This window comes from Lepidothrix coronata, unplaced genomic scaffold, assembly GCF_001604755.1.
Source record: "Lepidothrix coronata isolate B3197 unplaced genomic scaffold, Lepidothrix_coronata-1.0 Scaffold260, whole genome shotgun sequence".
Taxonomy (NCBI): domain Eukaryota; kingdom Metazoa; phylum Chordata; class Aves; order Passeriformes; family Pipridae; genus Lepidothrix; species Lepidothrix coronata.
The window spans coordinates 868,982-884,467 of NW_016690440.1; the positions used below are offsets into that span (position 1 = coordinate 868,982).

The 15,486-nt window shown below is 44.4% G+C and overlaps 1 protein-coding gene across 5 annotated transcripts in view; it reads right to left on the reverse strand.

The window, feature by feature from the left end:
- RALGAPB (Ral GTPase activating protein non-catalytic beta subunit) overlaps positions 1 to 15,486 on the reverse strand; it is a 63,668-nt gene that overhangs the window by 36,906 nt on the left and 11,276 nt on the right. For 2 of the 5 annotated variants that reach the window (XM_017835590.1, XM_017835589.1), the window contains exons 4-10: positions 15,063 to 15,226; positions 14,257 to 14,443; positions 9,690 to 9,821; positions 8,376 to 8,554; positions 6,006 to 6,154; positions 5,679 to 5,895; positions 784 to 819 (exon numbers count right to left, since the gene is read on the reverse strand). In XM_017835590.1, the coding sequence (XP_017691079.1) occupies positions 784 to 819; positions 5,679 to 5,895; positions 6,006 to 6,154; positions 8,376 to 8,554; positions 9,690 to 9,821; positions 14,257 to 14,443; positions 15,063 to 15,226 (1,064 nt within the window). Of the gene's footprint in view, positions 1 to 783; positions 820 to 5,678; positions 5,896 to 6,005; positions 6,155 to 8,375; positions 8,555 to 9,689; positions 9,822 to 10,011; positions 10,138 to 14,256; positions 14,444 to 15,062; positions 15,227 to 15,486 lie in introns of those variants that run through there. The other 3 variants (XM_017835592.1, XM_017835591.1, XM_017835593.1) reach the window with 2 other exon arrangements.

Below are 15,486 nucleotides of genomic sequence, written 5' to 3' on the forward strand. Positions count from 1 at the left end.
AAAGAGTGCCTTCTTATTTTTAGCTAAGACTCTACGGATTTCCAAAATTTCTATAACTACAAAAGCAAAGAGCAGACAATGTGTGCTCCTGACAGAATCACACCAATGTATTTCCACTGGCATAAGAGAACTTCCTCTGTCTCAACTCTGGGACACTGGGGGAACAGCAGGTTCATGGTCAGCCTTGCAAACAAAGGCGTGTTAACACTTTGGCAGTTGGAATACCTGATAATTTACAGATAGTGGGTTTTTTGTTTTATTTTTTAAAGGAAATGTCTTAATGACAAGTGTCTACTCTGAATTTTTGTCCTCAAATTCGGCATTTAACCTATGGTTACCTTGCAAATTTTCATGACGTAAGTAGCAAATAATCACAAATCTTTATGCATCTTCCCATGAGCCATTTTTTTGTCCTAAATAAGCTATCCAGCAATATACTGTAGTTGGAAAAAAACACTACATGCACAATGCATACAAATCAAACACTAGGTCTGTAAAATAAGCTTTAAGTAAAAAAAACATGGTTAGTGCAAAGTCCTGAAATTCATGACATGATCACAGACTAAAGTACAGAAAAGATGGGACTGATTCAGGCAGATTAATTTGCTTTTGCCAACAATCCTCCCCATTGAAAAACACACACAAAAAAAATTACTTGTCTTTTTCAAGTAAAAGTGCGAAAGCTACAAGAGACGATGAGCATGAATTTACAAATAAAATATGGGATTATGGAAAAAGAAAAGCATGACAGCAATTAAGGAAAAGCTACTGGTTCCTACTTACAAGATTTATAAGAAAGAAGAATTTGGATAAAAGATGCTGCAAGATAATAGAAATAAAATGGAAACAAATCAAAGGACAGCAGTAGTTATAAAATACTTTTAAGATGGTGAAATTGTAATATAAGTTAAGAAGCTTTTAGCTTTTTTAAAAAATAGATTAAAAGCTTTATGATATAGCAAGCTCGTTAAACACATAGGAAATTGGCATTCAGGTCCAAAATTATGGTTTTGAAAGTACCATGCAAAACAATGAACAAAAAGTTACAAAATACTACTAAGATTTAGAGCTGTTCATACCTATGTGCATCCATTCTTTAAAAGGCTGTATTAACCCCTCCCAGCTCACAGACCTGTCCCCGTGTCACACTGCACATGGAGCATACACAAGGCTATCCTAGGGCTCCTGTGACTTGGGGTATGTCTTGCAGGGGGACAGCACTTACCTGCAGTCTCCTCACAGCAGTACTGCTGCTTCCAAACCAGGAGATCGTGACAGTGTTACAGCTCCCACTGCCCTAAGCCAAGCCGCTAACAACCAAAACACCCGAGCACGCCTCTCCTGACCCCCAGCTCCACCACCAACCTTCCAAAGCAGAAACAAAAGGTAGAACGCTCCCAGAAACACCAACATCTTAATCAATGTCCAGAGAAAGAAGAGAGGAAGGACTCCAGCTGCCAGGTACCAGGCACCACCTGGTAAGAGTGGTCAGACCAACTGGCAGGGTCAGACCAACACCCACCACCAAGCCCCTCAGCAGCACTCAAGATGTCTCCAGTCAGGGCTGCTTGGAGTTTGCTCCTGGAACCCCAGAAGCATTCTCTGGGACATTAATGACAGGAGGGCCAGAAGAGATGAGGGTACACCCCAAGACTCCCCCACTGCCAACAGCACTTGGGTGACACCAGCAATCCAGCAAGGTGTCTCCTTCAGCTGCCATAAACCACAGAGCTGGCAGGCTGTGACCAACCGCTTTAGGGACAAGCACTAAGAACGAGCCCATCAGACTGGAAGATTCAGTTGCTGAAATGCTGGCACAAGGTACTCGTGAGTGTGTCCCAGTTCTCAAAGGCTGAGGACAGCAACAGCACACACCGTATGGCCAAGATGGTCTGAAACACATCCTGCCACTAGAGCTGCACTTGGCACAGGTACACACACCCCAGAGATCATTCTCAGGGTCAACCTCATACAAGCTCCCTAGCAAATTTCTTATGAAGGTGTTTTCTATCACAGGGATCATTCAACCCACAGTATCAGCTACATAAATACCATCCACCCATCTTATTCTAAAGACTATGCAATCAGGATTCAGCTGCTTTCAAACCACCTACACATTTTTCAACAGGTCATTTTTACTCTCTCACAACAACACAGTGATGTTTATCAGCTGCCCACCATAAAGCCATAAAGGTCTGGGTGCAGAAACCAAAATCTGATAAGGTCAGTCAAGGCCCAAAAGCATCACGCCAATGATGGCAAAATCATCACCCTGCTTCAGAATCCAAACAATGACACAGGACTACCTTGAAGGATCTTGAAAGAGCAAACAGGACAACTGCTTTCCAGGTGATAACCTCCACAAGCACTCAGCCATATACAGATGACCTCCAGCTAATCTTGTGAGAGAGAACAATTCTCTCTTCCCGAAGAGAGACAGACTAAACTACAAATGTGGAACACTTATGTCTCTTCTGAATCAAGTCAGGGTTGGTACAAGAAGTTCACTATGAAGATGACAGAAAATTGAACAAGAGTGGGGCAGCAGTTAACCTGAGAGTTGAGACTGGAGGGGCCTCTGGAGATTATATAGTCAGCCCTCCCCAGCAAAGCAAGGCCAAGTAGAGCAAGTTCAGTCACCCTTCCACCCATTCAGATAGTTTTCCTTCTCAAGACCTACAAAAAGCTGGACATTTTTCTACCGATCATTTTTTGTGACTTCCTTTCTGGAGGTTAAAGAGTTCCAGAGGTAAGACATGAGGCCCTGGGACAAAAAAAAAAAAGCCAGGGTGGAGGAGTACTCACTCACATGAGCCTTGATCAACTGCTCTTTACTTAAAGCTCATCAAAAAGATGTGCACTGCAAGATGGGAGAAGGATGATGTGCTTGGCCATGTGAGTCATCAAGGTTTGTTTAAAAGTACCAAACCAAATTCTGAACTAGAGCTTGAGACCACAGGGTTACCTGCCAGGCACTGCACTGAGCTCATGGCAATCAGGTCATAGGGGTCCTCACTGATAATGTGCAGGGCGACAGAAGAGGAGCAAGAAACACTGGAAAATGCAGCATTCCCGAGAGGTGTCCCAGGGCACTGGGTCTCTGCAGGACCAAGGAGCAAGCTGTAACACAACAGTTCACCTCCTTTTGAAAAGTGGTTCTCAGTCCTCCAGATAGAAGTGAAACACAGAAGCCACATCAGAGAGCCAACAGAGAAGGAATTCTTAACTGCATGGCATTGAAACAAAGAGAACATTAGCAGGGTTTTTTAAAGCTGCCGAGATCTTATACAGCTGCAGTTCCAGAACTAAAAGAAAAATAGTGCTTGTGGGCCAGTGGGAGACAACACTATACGACAAAGCTGATTGTAAGTGCAGACATTTCCCAAGCATAAAATATTTGAAGCACTCAAAAATAATAGTGCTTCCTGAAGCTAACACCAAGATTATCAACAGCAGTGTCAAATACAGTAAGAATATTCCAGCTAGTGGCTAAAGCATCATGGTTACAAAGGGGAACAGATGGACCATGACATACAGGAATAGCCCAACTACAGCCATAAAGCATCAGATTTATGTTTGACCTCTTTCCTAAGGGAAGGAACTGTGGCACCTAAATGTCCCTTCCCTGTCCTTCAAGCCACATTTACACTGGGCAGCATGAGCAAAGGCAGGTGGATGGGCACAATGTGCAGATTTGATCACTTCTGTAATGGGGGGTCCCAGTACAGAACCCTCCTGGCCCATCTCATCCAGCACAGCATCTCCTGCCTTACGCTCTTCGAGGAGGAAAACACTTCACTTGGATGCAGCAGGATTCACAGAGCAGACTCCCAGAACAGAAACTTCTCAATTTGGATTTAAACCTCATTAAAAAGACACTGATGCTTCAAGTCAGCAGAAACTGCAGGGGCCTGGCCTTTTATATGTCTTGGTGCACTTTCCCTCAGGAAAGGCTGAGCAAAAGGATAAACTAGGCAATCAGAGTTTGGGGCCTCCCTACAGAGTGCCAGCAGTATGGGTCCATCTTCAGCCAGTATGGGTTCTCTCTCCTTCAGCCAGCCCACTGCAGCACTGCTGCGACCAGTGACCAGTACCTTCCACAGCAGTAACAACACCCTGGAAAGGCAGCAGGCACTTGACTAATTTCTGCAAGTTAATTCTGTCTTCCAAATCGCTAGAAGAGCCAGGACATGACACAGTTTCGTGGGACTCCACTGCTAATACACAGAAGATCACACAACATGCAAAGACTGGTCTCACTATGGACAGCTCAGAAGAGCACAGAGAAGGAACAGAATTGATTCCAAAGAGCTGTCTCTAGTTTCCAGAAAGCTACTAAATCCCTCTAAGGCTGGCAACATGACAATTTTCTGACTGCTGTTAGGTGACTTAAGACACTGCAATATAAATAGAAGACCCTGGAACCCCTTCAAGGAAGTCAATCCTTTTGATTTTGGATGTCTCTGTACTTCTGCCAGCATCACAACACCTCTGTTTACAGCTGGCATTGTTGCATAAGCAGCATCTCAGCTGACATCCTTCCGAGTTTAAGTACTTCATTAAAACTGCTCAAGAAACAGGTTGTGTCAAAACTGAAATGATCCCATCAATCTGAAAAGAACTAAAGGCAGAAATACACTAAATGCATATGCAAGTGAACACACCCTCAAAGATGATTTACTCCTTCCTAAGCTCAGCTATTTCCCTAGTCAGGTGTCACAGGCCTTCTACAGAGAGACTCCAACCTCCTGTCACAGAAATCCACAACAAAGACTTTCAAAAACTATGTGCTACATACCTAAAAATACTTTTAGAAGATTCCGAATCCTAAACCTCCACACAGGGATTTGACACAACAAACAAGAAAGATCACCAGTTTAACTGGTGCTGTCAAGTCCTACTATACATTCAACTTGCTACAACAAACCTCTATCCCCTATTTTTCTTAGGCCAGTGAGCTCCTGATAGATTGATCAATAGATCTCTTGGAAGAGTTTAGCAGACATTCAAAATACCAAGGAACAGGGAAAAAGCAAGGAGAAAGATTATTCTTTTCTGAATATTATCACTAAAAGATGAGAGCTAAAAAGTCTCTCTGAGCAGAGCACTAATTCTGCTATGATATCTCAAAACATCCGTTCTCACAGGAGACAAAATAAGTTGAGCAGTTAAGGGCTGAAGACAATCAAGGTATCAAGTCATTTGGGGAAATACACAGCAATCATCACTGAAAGGCAGCAAATTCACTTGCTATTTTAAGCATTCCTGTTTTCACAACGCTCTCCAAAACCAAGTAGCAGCACTTTGTGCAGTAACTGGAGGGATGTTTGACAATTTTTTAAACACAAAAGAGTCACTACAGAAACTTGCTATTACTTGTAGGTACTCAAGATTTCAAATTAAGAAGTGGAATCCTACCACATGATCTCCTTCACTTAATAACATTTTCCCCACTACCATAATTAGGAGTGCCATGCTTGTTAGAGCAAGAGAGTATTTAATAGTAAAAAGTAACCTGCTCAGCTAATAGCAGGTGCTGGCTCAGCCAGGAGGCGTTAACCACAACAGAGCACTTCAGATTTTACTTTTTTTTTTATTATGCATGTGTTAATCTTGCAGGTAGGAAATGTCAATAAAACAAGGAAAAAAGTGTACATATATTTTTCAGTAATATTTACCAGTCATGCTGCTGTCTCTGTTTATTCCATTATGAAGTTTACAGTGAACAAACGCTGCATCGAATAACCACGATCCAAAGAGGTTCAAGATGCTGTTAACCTTTGGCCTGCGAGGAGCTGGTAGTGGCCGTGGCTCAGAGCTTGTCTGGTTTGGGCTGGAGAGTGGAGAAGTAGAGGAGGGTTGGTGCTGCACTTTTGAAGTATGTGCGGTAGTTACCTATTTGAACAGAAGAACAGATCAGCTCCTAGAAGCAAGGAAATTCCTTCATCTAACTGAGGAAGTTATCCAAAGGGTCAGCTACTCCAACAGAGAGCAGGAACTCTTACAGTGCTGGTTTTCATGGTGGCTTTGTTCACAGTCACGGCGCGGTGCCGGCGGTTGTGCGGCGGGGTGGTGTTGGTGGCGGTGTTCTGGGGCATGCTTAGCCTGTTCACGGGCGTGGGCGGCGCGCTGTCCGACCGCGGCCGGGAAATGCCTGCGGGGCCACAAACACAGCAGCCTGTCAGCAACAGCCCACGGGCTCACACCTCGCTCGGCACAGCTCAGGCAACAGCCACGCCTGGCCCTGCCCCCCAGAACGGCAGCAGTAAGAAAAACACCTCTCTCTTTTTACTGCTGGCAGAAATAAAAGCACAAGCAAATGAAAACAGTGATTACATCAGATAAGCAAGACACCAAAGGACCCCACGCTTAAGGCTGTGGGAAATGACACATGGGAGGAACCAGTCTAGAAACAGGGACAGGAGCAAGGTTCACCTGCCAAAGCCAATTTCACAGCTCTCTCCTGCCAAAGTTCAGATGCATCTCACCTTTGCCTTTCTTTCCCAATCATACCTCCCCACCCTTTCTAAGACACCTCTGAGATGTCTGGCCCTTAAAGCCACCTTAGCTCACTAAATTAAGATGAAACTCATCCACCACACAGCTTTCTGCTGGGTTTCAGCTGAATCAGCTGCTGAACAGTTAAATACTAAGTCAGTACATGAGATAGGGTAAGAAAGCCAAGCAAGCTGTAATATTTCTGGCAGCAGCCGGACGTTAGACCAGTTTTTACCCAGCTTCAGGGAAATACTCATGGTGTACAGAGTTATTCCTCCCAGTCAGAATCAGAACTCAACTTCTGCAAAACTTGAAGCGACAAACACCACTTCTGCCCATTTTAATGAGTACCAACACTCTCACACCCTGCCTGAAGAATGAAGTAGGGAAGAGCAGTGTAGGTACATACCAGGGAGAGCAAGATAAAAACCATGTGCTTTAGCACCTGTGACAGAAGGCAATGAACTCTCTCATCAGCCTTTGCTGAAGGGGTTTCTGCAGCTTCAAAGTCTGCCTGAGCACACCTTCCCATCCAAACCTACAGCCTGAATTTAATTTCACTGAGAGCTCTCCTGTGCCTGAATGCATGGTAGTCTCCAGTCTCCGTACTCCACATGGGCTATTCCCTGGGATGCTATTCCCCTGGATGCTTCACCTTCCTACATGGCATATTCTTAAGTCTGAAGTGTCCAACTCACAAAACCATAGAATGGTTTGGATTGGAAGGGACCTTAGAGCCCATCAAGTCCAACCCCCTGCCATGGACAGTTTCCACCAGCCCAGGTTGCTCCAAGCTCTGTCCAACCTGGCCCTGGACACTTCCATGGATAGGGCAGCCACAGCTTCTCTAGGCAACCTGTGCCAGGGCCTCACCACCCTCAGAGCCAAGAATTGCTTCCCAATATCCCATTTAACCCTGCCCTCTGTCTGTGGGAAGCCATTCCTCCTTGTCCTGTCACTCCAGGCCCTTGTCCAAAGTCCCTCTCCAGCTCTCTCGGAGCCCCTTTAGGCTGGAAGCACCTCTAAAGTCTCCCTGGAGCCTTCTCTTCTCCAAGCTGACAGTCTCATTCCACAGCCAGGGTGTTTTCTAAAACCATTTATGCATCTGCTCAAGTCTCCTGCAGTCTCACAGCAGCTCATGCTTCTGGCAGATGACATTTGCACACATTTAAGCAAAAAAGCAGTTGGAGAGAGGCAGTTCTTCAGAGTTTACAATGGCATCTTTCCACCAAAGAACTTTCAATAAGCATACTAAGAATAACGCTTTGAATTTCAGGTATTCCATACTGTTACTTAAAACTGACCAGTCAGTGCTTATATCTGCTTTACCTTTCAGTCCAATTTGAGCTTCTCATGTACCAGCAGACACAAAGAAACACAGCTTTTCTACTCAACAGTACTAGTCACCCACTAATTGTAAATTAAGTGAAACTCTCACAAAGATCTGAAGATGACAGTCCAAATTCAACACTTTACTAAAACAGGCACTGCACACAGCAGTTGCCAAAAGAAACTGCAGAAATACAGTGGTGAGCACTCACAACATGCTAAAGCATAGCACTTGCACTAGTGATTAGGAAAAAAGAGAAAAGAAGCCTTGTTTGGGAAAGAGATCCCTGTTTTATTTTAGATTTCCAATTTACTTGTTTTGCATCTGAAACTAAGGCCATCTCCAACTTCACGCATTCAAATACTACTATTGTGCATACAGATTTCTTTTTAAAAGTGATCTGAGGTCCCTTCCCTATCAATTCCAGAATATACTTGCAAATGATAAATTGTTATTGGTGTATTTATGGAGAACACAGATTTAAGGAGAATAAAATAAGGATTAAGTTAATATTCCTAGCTATCCATGGGTAAGACAAAAGCATTACCTAGGAATGCATCCACTAAACAGCTGATCCCACGCATGGCACGAAAGAATATTTGAGGCAGATGTTTAAGGCAGGGGTACTGATTCAGTTCTTGAGTCATCCCACTCACATTCAGAAACTGCTCCTGAAATTTGGGGGTAGAGCTAATAATGGCTGGGTTACTCAAATCCACAGGATTACTGCACACAAAGAGAGAAAAATATATGTTAGTCAGTTTAAGAACAGCTGTTAAAATTTTAAAAATACTTGAAGATGTAATAGTTTAAGGCATTTAAATAACACCATAAACCAGCATCCAGTATCAATACATTTTAGCAGTTACTCCATCACTTCCTGGGTTGGCAGTACTTAGTTGTCTTCATTTCAAACACTACCCAAACACACTGGATACTTTTATTAAAATTAAACAAACCAGAGCATACACTTGATAGACTAATCCCGCTATTGCAGTAATATTAATTACTTATGAGGTTTTTTGAACCCAGTTAAGAGTTCCTTACATTTTTAAATCTATTCTGGAAAGGTAAGCAGTGAATTAAATATTGCCAAACAGTGACAAGAAGGAGAGTGGGTTGTAAAAATTTTTCCTGACTGACACAAATCCTGAAACAGCAATTCCAAATTTGAAGAGTATAGTACTTGTGACATTAATACCACAAATGAAAAAAAAAAAGAGGTTTTATAGTTAGTTAAGAAGTAGATTTTAAACAGTCTAACATTTATCTAGCCTTAACTATTAAAAAATGTTTTATATGAAAAGTTTAATATGCCAGTGTTTGAAAGCATTAATGTAATGTCATTCCCAAGAATCTTTAAAACAAAATAAAATGCTTGGTTCAGTCGTAAATTTAAGAAAGAGTAACATGTTAAGATTAACTGTGTAGATTTCTTCAGAAAAACTAAAGAGAAACACCCATATTAAAAATAATCTTTTGTAGGTTAAGTTTAACACCCTGGAGAGTAAACAGAAGTTGTATACATCTCTCAGAGCTATTGTTCTGCTTTTCCTGTTTGCTATCTCAGAGAAACAAAATTCTATTGAACTCATTTTTCAGCTCCTCCAAAATGCCAAATAGCTAAAAGAGCTTTTAATTAACTGAACCAGTTTACATTCTGAAAGAGTCAGAGAGTTCAAAGTTGAACAACCCACTCAGGGCCTCACCCTGAGCTGCTGAAGGGCACTGGCACAAGTCTCTCATTTTATTCTATTTAGGTGCTTAATCTTGGCAATCTCCAGAGAAATGTTTCATTTGTCATTCAAATGTATAAAGCTGATGCAAGAACAAGAACAATGGATGGCTGTAATTACACTACCTCAGCATATGTAAAAAGCGAAACCAAGTTTGTGCAACGCACTCATTATCCATTTCAAGAGGAATCAGACCAGCGTCTTCATCGGGGATTTTGAACGGAGGAAATGAAGGTCCGTAGGTAAAACGCAGCAACCTAGAAAGCAAGTCAGACAGACCTGTCCTTCAGTTCACACTCCTCAAAAACTCAGCAGTGCATTTGAACCCCACAGGTACCAGCAGCCCACAGGTGAGCCCACAGGCAACAGCACAATATCCCAAGTTTTCCTAGAGATCCCCATTTCATACAGTCATTCAGCCCTCTTACAGCTTTGAATGGTGCATACCTTGGAGCCTGCCTAAAGCTCCAGCCAAATCCAAGAGCTGTTAAGGCACAACAGCCCTCGGCAGCTCTCCCATTGCTTGGCCAAAGGGGTCACCAACTACCAGCCACATGCATAGCTGACAGAATGCTACATAAAAAAAGAAGAGTGGAAAAAGTTAAAAATAAATAAATAAATAAATATTAAAAAAGGAAGGAATTTAAGCCCTTATCCTCACAGCTCTTTAGCACAAGTGTTCAATGACACCAGCAAGTCATATTAGGTTACGGGTCTAAATTCCAGCCCGTCTGATGACCTACACTGCACACCAGCACCCTGAACAGCACCCAGTGTGGTCCTACAAGCAGCACAGGACTTGCAACCCACGGATCAGGGAGTTCTTCAAAACACATGCACCACGATTGCCAGGGGCTGGGACCTACAGACCAGCCAAGAGCAAACCCACAGAGTTCACAGCGATGCAGAGCCATGAGGACACTGCTTGGGTAAATGGAGACCTTTCTCTAGAAGCGCTGCAACTACCTGAACAGGCACCAATGACCTTCCCTCAGCTCCTGCTGTCTAATCTGACCCCTGCTTCATACCAACTTCACCAAATTACAGTTCCCTGATCAACATAATCCTGATGTTCTCTAAAGGGATGGAGGAGACTTGCCTTGAACCTTCTGAATATCCCAGCATCCCTAGAAATCAGTTTGTGTCCTTCCCTAAGCTAACTTGCTTGTAAGCGTCAAGAAATGTCCCATTCATCACATTGGTCACTTATAAAGCCATAAAGTTTTTACAGAGATAAAGTCATTACAAGCAGGAGAAGAGGAGGACAGAAATAGTCTATGGTTGACCCCTAAACCAAGAGTCTAATGGGCTGAATTCCCATCTTCCACTTCTCCCAGAACTGGGCACTACAGTAACCTGCAGCCAATTAACTCAAGTGTCTGAAATCACAGTCTATAACAGTGCCTAGCCTGGAAAGAGAAGCAGAAGAGCTTTAGGACACAAGGCCTTCCCCAGGTCCAACTCCGATGCTGGGTTACCCAACCATTCGGCGCAGGGGGCTCGGGTGCAGCCGCAGTGCCAGCTGCAGACTCTGCTCTGCCTGAAGGGAGCCTGAGGCAAGAGGAACTGCCACCCCTGGGCATAACAGAGGGCAGGGGCACCCGTGGCCCAGCCGGGTGCCTGGGCACTCAGAGACACAGCACGAGCTGAGGACTGGGGAGGAAGAGCTGAGACTTGCACACACTTGGACTGGGAGGGGAGAAAAGCCCAGGGGTCTTTTGTTGGGCGTCCCTCCTTGGAGGTACCAGCTCCAGCTGCTCCCGCGTTACTGTGCCGTGAATAAATTGCTTTGTGGAACGAGACACCTGAGACTCTCCATGGGAGCCCTGGTGTGACTGTGAGTGGGGTGTGCGGGGAGCCGAGCGGGACCTGCCAGGCACGGGAGCCGCCGCTGCAAAGGGGCTTCAGTGCTGCGGGTAAAGTCCCTGGTGGTGGGAGTGCGACTGCCAGGGAGTCCCGGGAATGGTCACACCGGGAAGTTTCCTCAACACCAGAAATACACACATCTGTACCAGGCAGTAACTGCTCTCCTGCACTGTGTCCATCTATATTTAGTGCCCAGAGGCTTCATCCTATGGTAGGTTTTTGCTGAGGAATTACTTGGCTCTGAAAAACCCAAAACAGCCTGGTCCAATCCCATGCACCATCATGCCCCGCACCACTGTCTGGCAGCACACTGCACTGCTTAGTTCTCCTTATGAGCTTGCAAGAAATCAGTTTTTCATAGAGTATGACCAAATCTTGACTGAAATATGGGCCATTTTCAAGAATGACTGAAAACAGAAATAAAGTGTAAGCCACACATTCAAGTCAGTTAAAATATAATTAAAGCAACCTAGATGGGGTACAAGTAGTATCAATTGGCATGGCAACACAACTAAGATTCCAGTTTCATCCTGCTATGAAATCATAGCCAGGGACACAAATTAACACTGTATATGTGTACAGATGTCCAAATATAATTTTCCATATGGTTTTAAGTTGAAACATTTACTCTCAGCTTATTGCTAATTCAGAGAACTGTTTACTAAAACACTTTAACTCTTTGAAGCTGGAACTTCATTGAAGTATTAAAAATGCAGCTTAAAATACCACTGAACTTTTAAGAGTCAGCCTCAGAGGAGCTCAACTTTCCATGTATCAGGTGTAAACCAACATCAGTGAACACAGACTAAAACATTGGGGAAACCCTGCAGATTACTGTGCACCAACAGAACTAAGACTGTTACTCAACAGTAGGAAATAAAGTGTAGGCACAGTGCATGGTGCAGAACACCAACACATGTTTTGAGACAGGGCTGTTCTTTTCAGATCAGTGAATCATAAAGTATTTTCCATTATGCAACGCTCCATCTAATGAACTAAAAATAGCTAAAGAAATAGCGTGGGAAATATGCCGAACTCGTATTGCAGCTTTATTTCCCACAGGTTTAACAAGTAGCTGCATAACCTAGAAAAATCTATCCACACTTCAAATTTTGACAGGCAATTCAAAGCAAAGTTTTCAGAGTTAAAATAAACCCTTGTAGAAAAATATACTACTGAATATTTCACAGTGCAGCCATTTTAATGCATCTTTGCAGAAATAAGTTACTGACATTTCAGGAGAGCTGGGAGCTCTCCTCTTATCAGCAATTAATTCAGTTCTTTCCTCCAAGAGGCTGAGATCTGTCCCACAACATATCACAAAGACCTCAGTATTAAGGACACTGAAACTCTCCTCACTGTTCAGAGCCTTCTACTAGAGCCCAAACTCTCCTGCAGCCCACAGATCTGAGTATTCCCTCAGTCAGTTTGCAAGTGACACCGAGGTGACCTGCTGGAGGGCAGGAAGGATCTCTAGAGGGATTTGGACAGGTTAGATCAAGAGGCCAAGACCATGGTATGAGGTTAAACAAGGGGAAGTGCCACGTCCTGCCCTTCAGTCACAGCAACCCCACACAGAACTACAGGTTTGGGGCAGAGCAGCTGGAAAGCAGCCCAGTAGGAAAGGACCTGGGGATGCTGATCAACAGCAGCTGAACATGAGCCAGGTGTGCCCAGGTGGGCAAGTACCCCAAGGGTACCTGGCTTATACCAGCAACAGTGTGGTCAGTAGGATCAGGGCAGTGATTGTCCCCTGTGCTGGCACTGCTGAGGTACCTCAAATCCTGAGGTCAGTTCTGGGCTGGAGCATGTCCAGGGAAGGGAACAGAGCTGGGAAGGGGCTGGAGCACCAGGAGCAGCTGAGGGAGCTGGGGGGGGCTCAGCCTGGAGAAAAGGAGGCTCAGGGAGGACCTTCTGGCTCTGCAACTCCCTGACAGGAGGGGAGAGCCGGGAGGGGGTCAGGCTCTGCTCACAGGGAACAAGGGACAGGACAAGGGGAAATGGCCTCAAGTTGTGGCAGGGGACATTTAGATTGTGCATTAGGGAAAGTTTCTCCATGGAAAAGGCTGTCAGGCACTGGCACAGGCTACCCAGGGCAGTGGTGGAGTCACCAGAAGGTATTTAAAAGGTGTGTGGATGTAGCCCTTGGGGATATGGTTTAGTGGTGGGCTTGGCAACACTGAGGGAATGATCTTAGAGGTCTTTCCCAACCTAAACAATTCTACGTTTTCATGATCCTCATTGTTCCCATATTCAGCGAGGCTCGGTACAGTTCTCCTCCCATACTCTCTAGAGCAGAGGAGAGCCTGTGGCCTGCCTCTGGCCCATCATATCCCACCTGCTGGGGCACAAGCACCAGGCAGCTGTAACATGGCTTCAGCTCCACAGGGCAGGAGAAGCAGAGTCCCAGAGTCACCTCAAACCCAGCAGCATGCAGCAGTAACAAGCACCTAACAATTCTGATGGTGATTGCCATTAAACACACACACCATAATGCTCCACTAATATTCATGAGTCATTCTTCAGGGCACATGATGCAGAGTCACAGTGATGGAGACTAATACACACACACTGCAAAGTGCTAAATATCAGAGAGGTGCTGAGCTTACACAACAGCAGAGACAACCCAACTCAGATCTTCCCTTGCAGAACAAAGGCATACACGCAGAGTCCAAGGAGACCAGCAAGATGTCACTTTGTATTGCTCATCGTATTGCTCCACACTTTTGGATTGCTGCGCATTCCACAAATAAGCAACAACAAAGAAAAAACGTCTAACCACGATCATCCCCACACCCGCGTTTACTTCCACAGGATTGCTCCTACCTGGACGTGAGGGCACAGATGACCTTGCTCCACTGCTCAACTACTGCAGGGTGATGTCGCCAGTTGGCCACCATCTCTTTGGCAGTTTTCCAGTACGGGGGTGTTGGAAAGCACCGCGTACAGGCGAGTAACCACACCTCAAACAGCACGCCAATTAACTTCTCAGCCAGGTTCTCAGCAATGCCACCTTGTAACAGAAACGAAGACACCTTCAGCTAGTATTCCATCTAAACATCAAGTATCTCCCCAAAGAGGTTTCACTTTAAGTGCATAAAGATCAAGCTCATTTTTTCCTAATTTTTAAGAGTGATTCTTGATTGCTTCCTACAGCCAATTAGCCTTTTTGAAAGACTAAATGCGATAGATAAAACCCAGCCACTTGTGTGCCAATAAGGGACACTGGGAATTCACCAATCTCAGGCAGTCTTCTATTGCACTTTATCTAGTGAAGTGTTTTTTTGAAATAGGTAAAACTGACACTATTATTTTTCAGTAGGGAGGCCAAACAGTAAGACACAGGGGTTTCAGTGAAACAAAAAAGGAACAACATCATCTGAAACGGTTCACCATGAACTGCTTCTGTACAGAGTCACTGTCCTGCAAAACTACTCTTAGGAAAACTCAGCTCCAAATCATTCTCTGGCAATGTTTTATTTTGGAGCAATGTAGCAAAATTAGGAGTGAGCTATTATACTTTGCTGGCTACTAAGAGATTTTAACAGGTTCCGCCATCCCGCTGGCAGCCCAACATCAAGCAGAGCCAAAAGATTTTCCAGTAATTGAACCAAATGAAGATGAACACGAACCTTGCACAGTTGGAGCTGCTAGAAGAGTGTCATTGATCTGAAGAAGAAATAACAACAAAACCTCCCAGGTTTCTCTTGCCATAATTGTCGATTCATGAGCCAGTTTCTGGACAGCTTTCAAAACCTGCAAGCACAGTCTGATCTGACTGGATCCTGGGTCTGGCCTGCAAGAGAAAAAAAACAGTGCTTGAGGAACAGAACTTCAATTGACAACTGCTGTCAATTTTCAGGAGTTACAAGAGGAAACATAACTGAAGGGGAGCCAGGAACATGCTTCTGTGCACCCTAACTCTGTCTCTAGGCATTCTGACCCTGCCTCAATGAGCACAAGATGTACCATCAGACACTCACTGCCATAGAGTGAACACTCACTGGAGCAAGCACAACCCATCATCTCAAAGGAATTCAGCCTGGGCCAAATAAT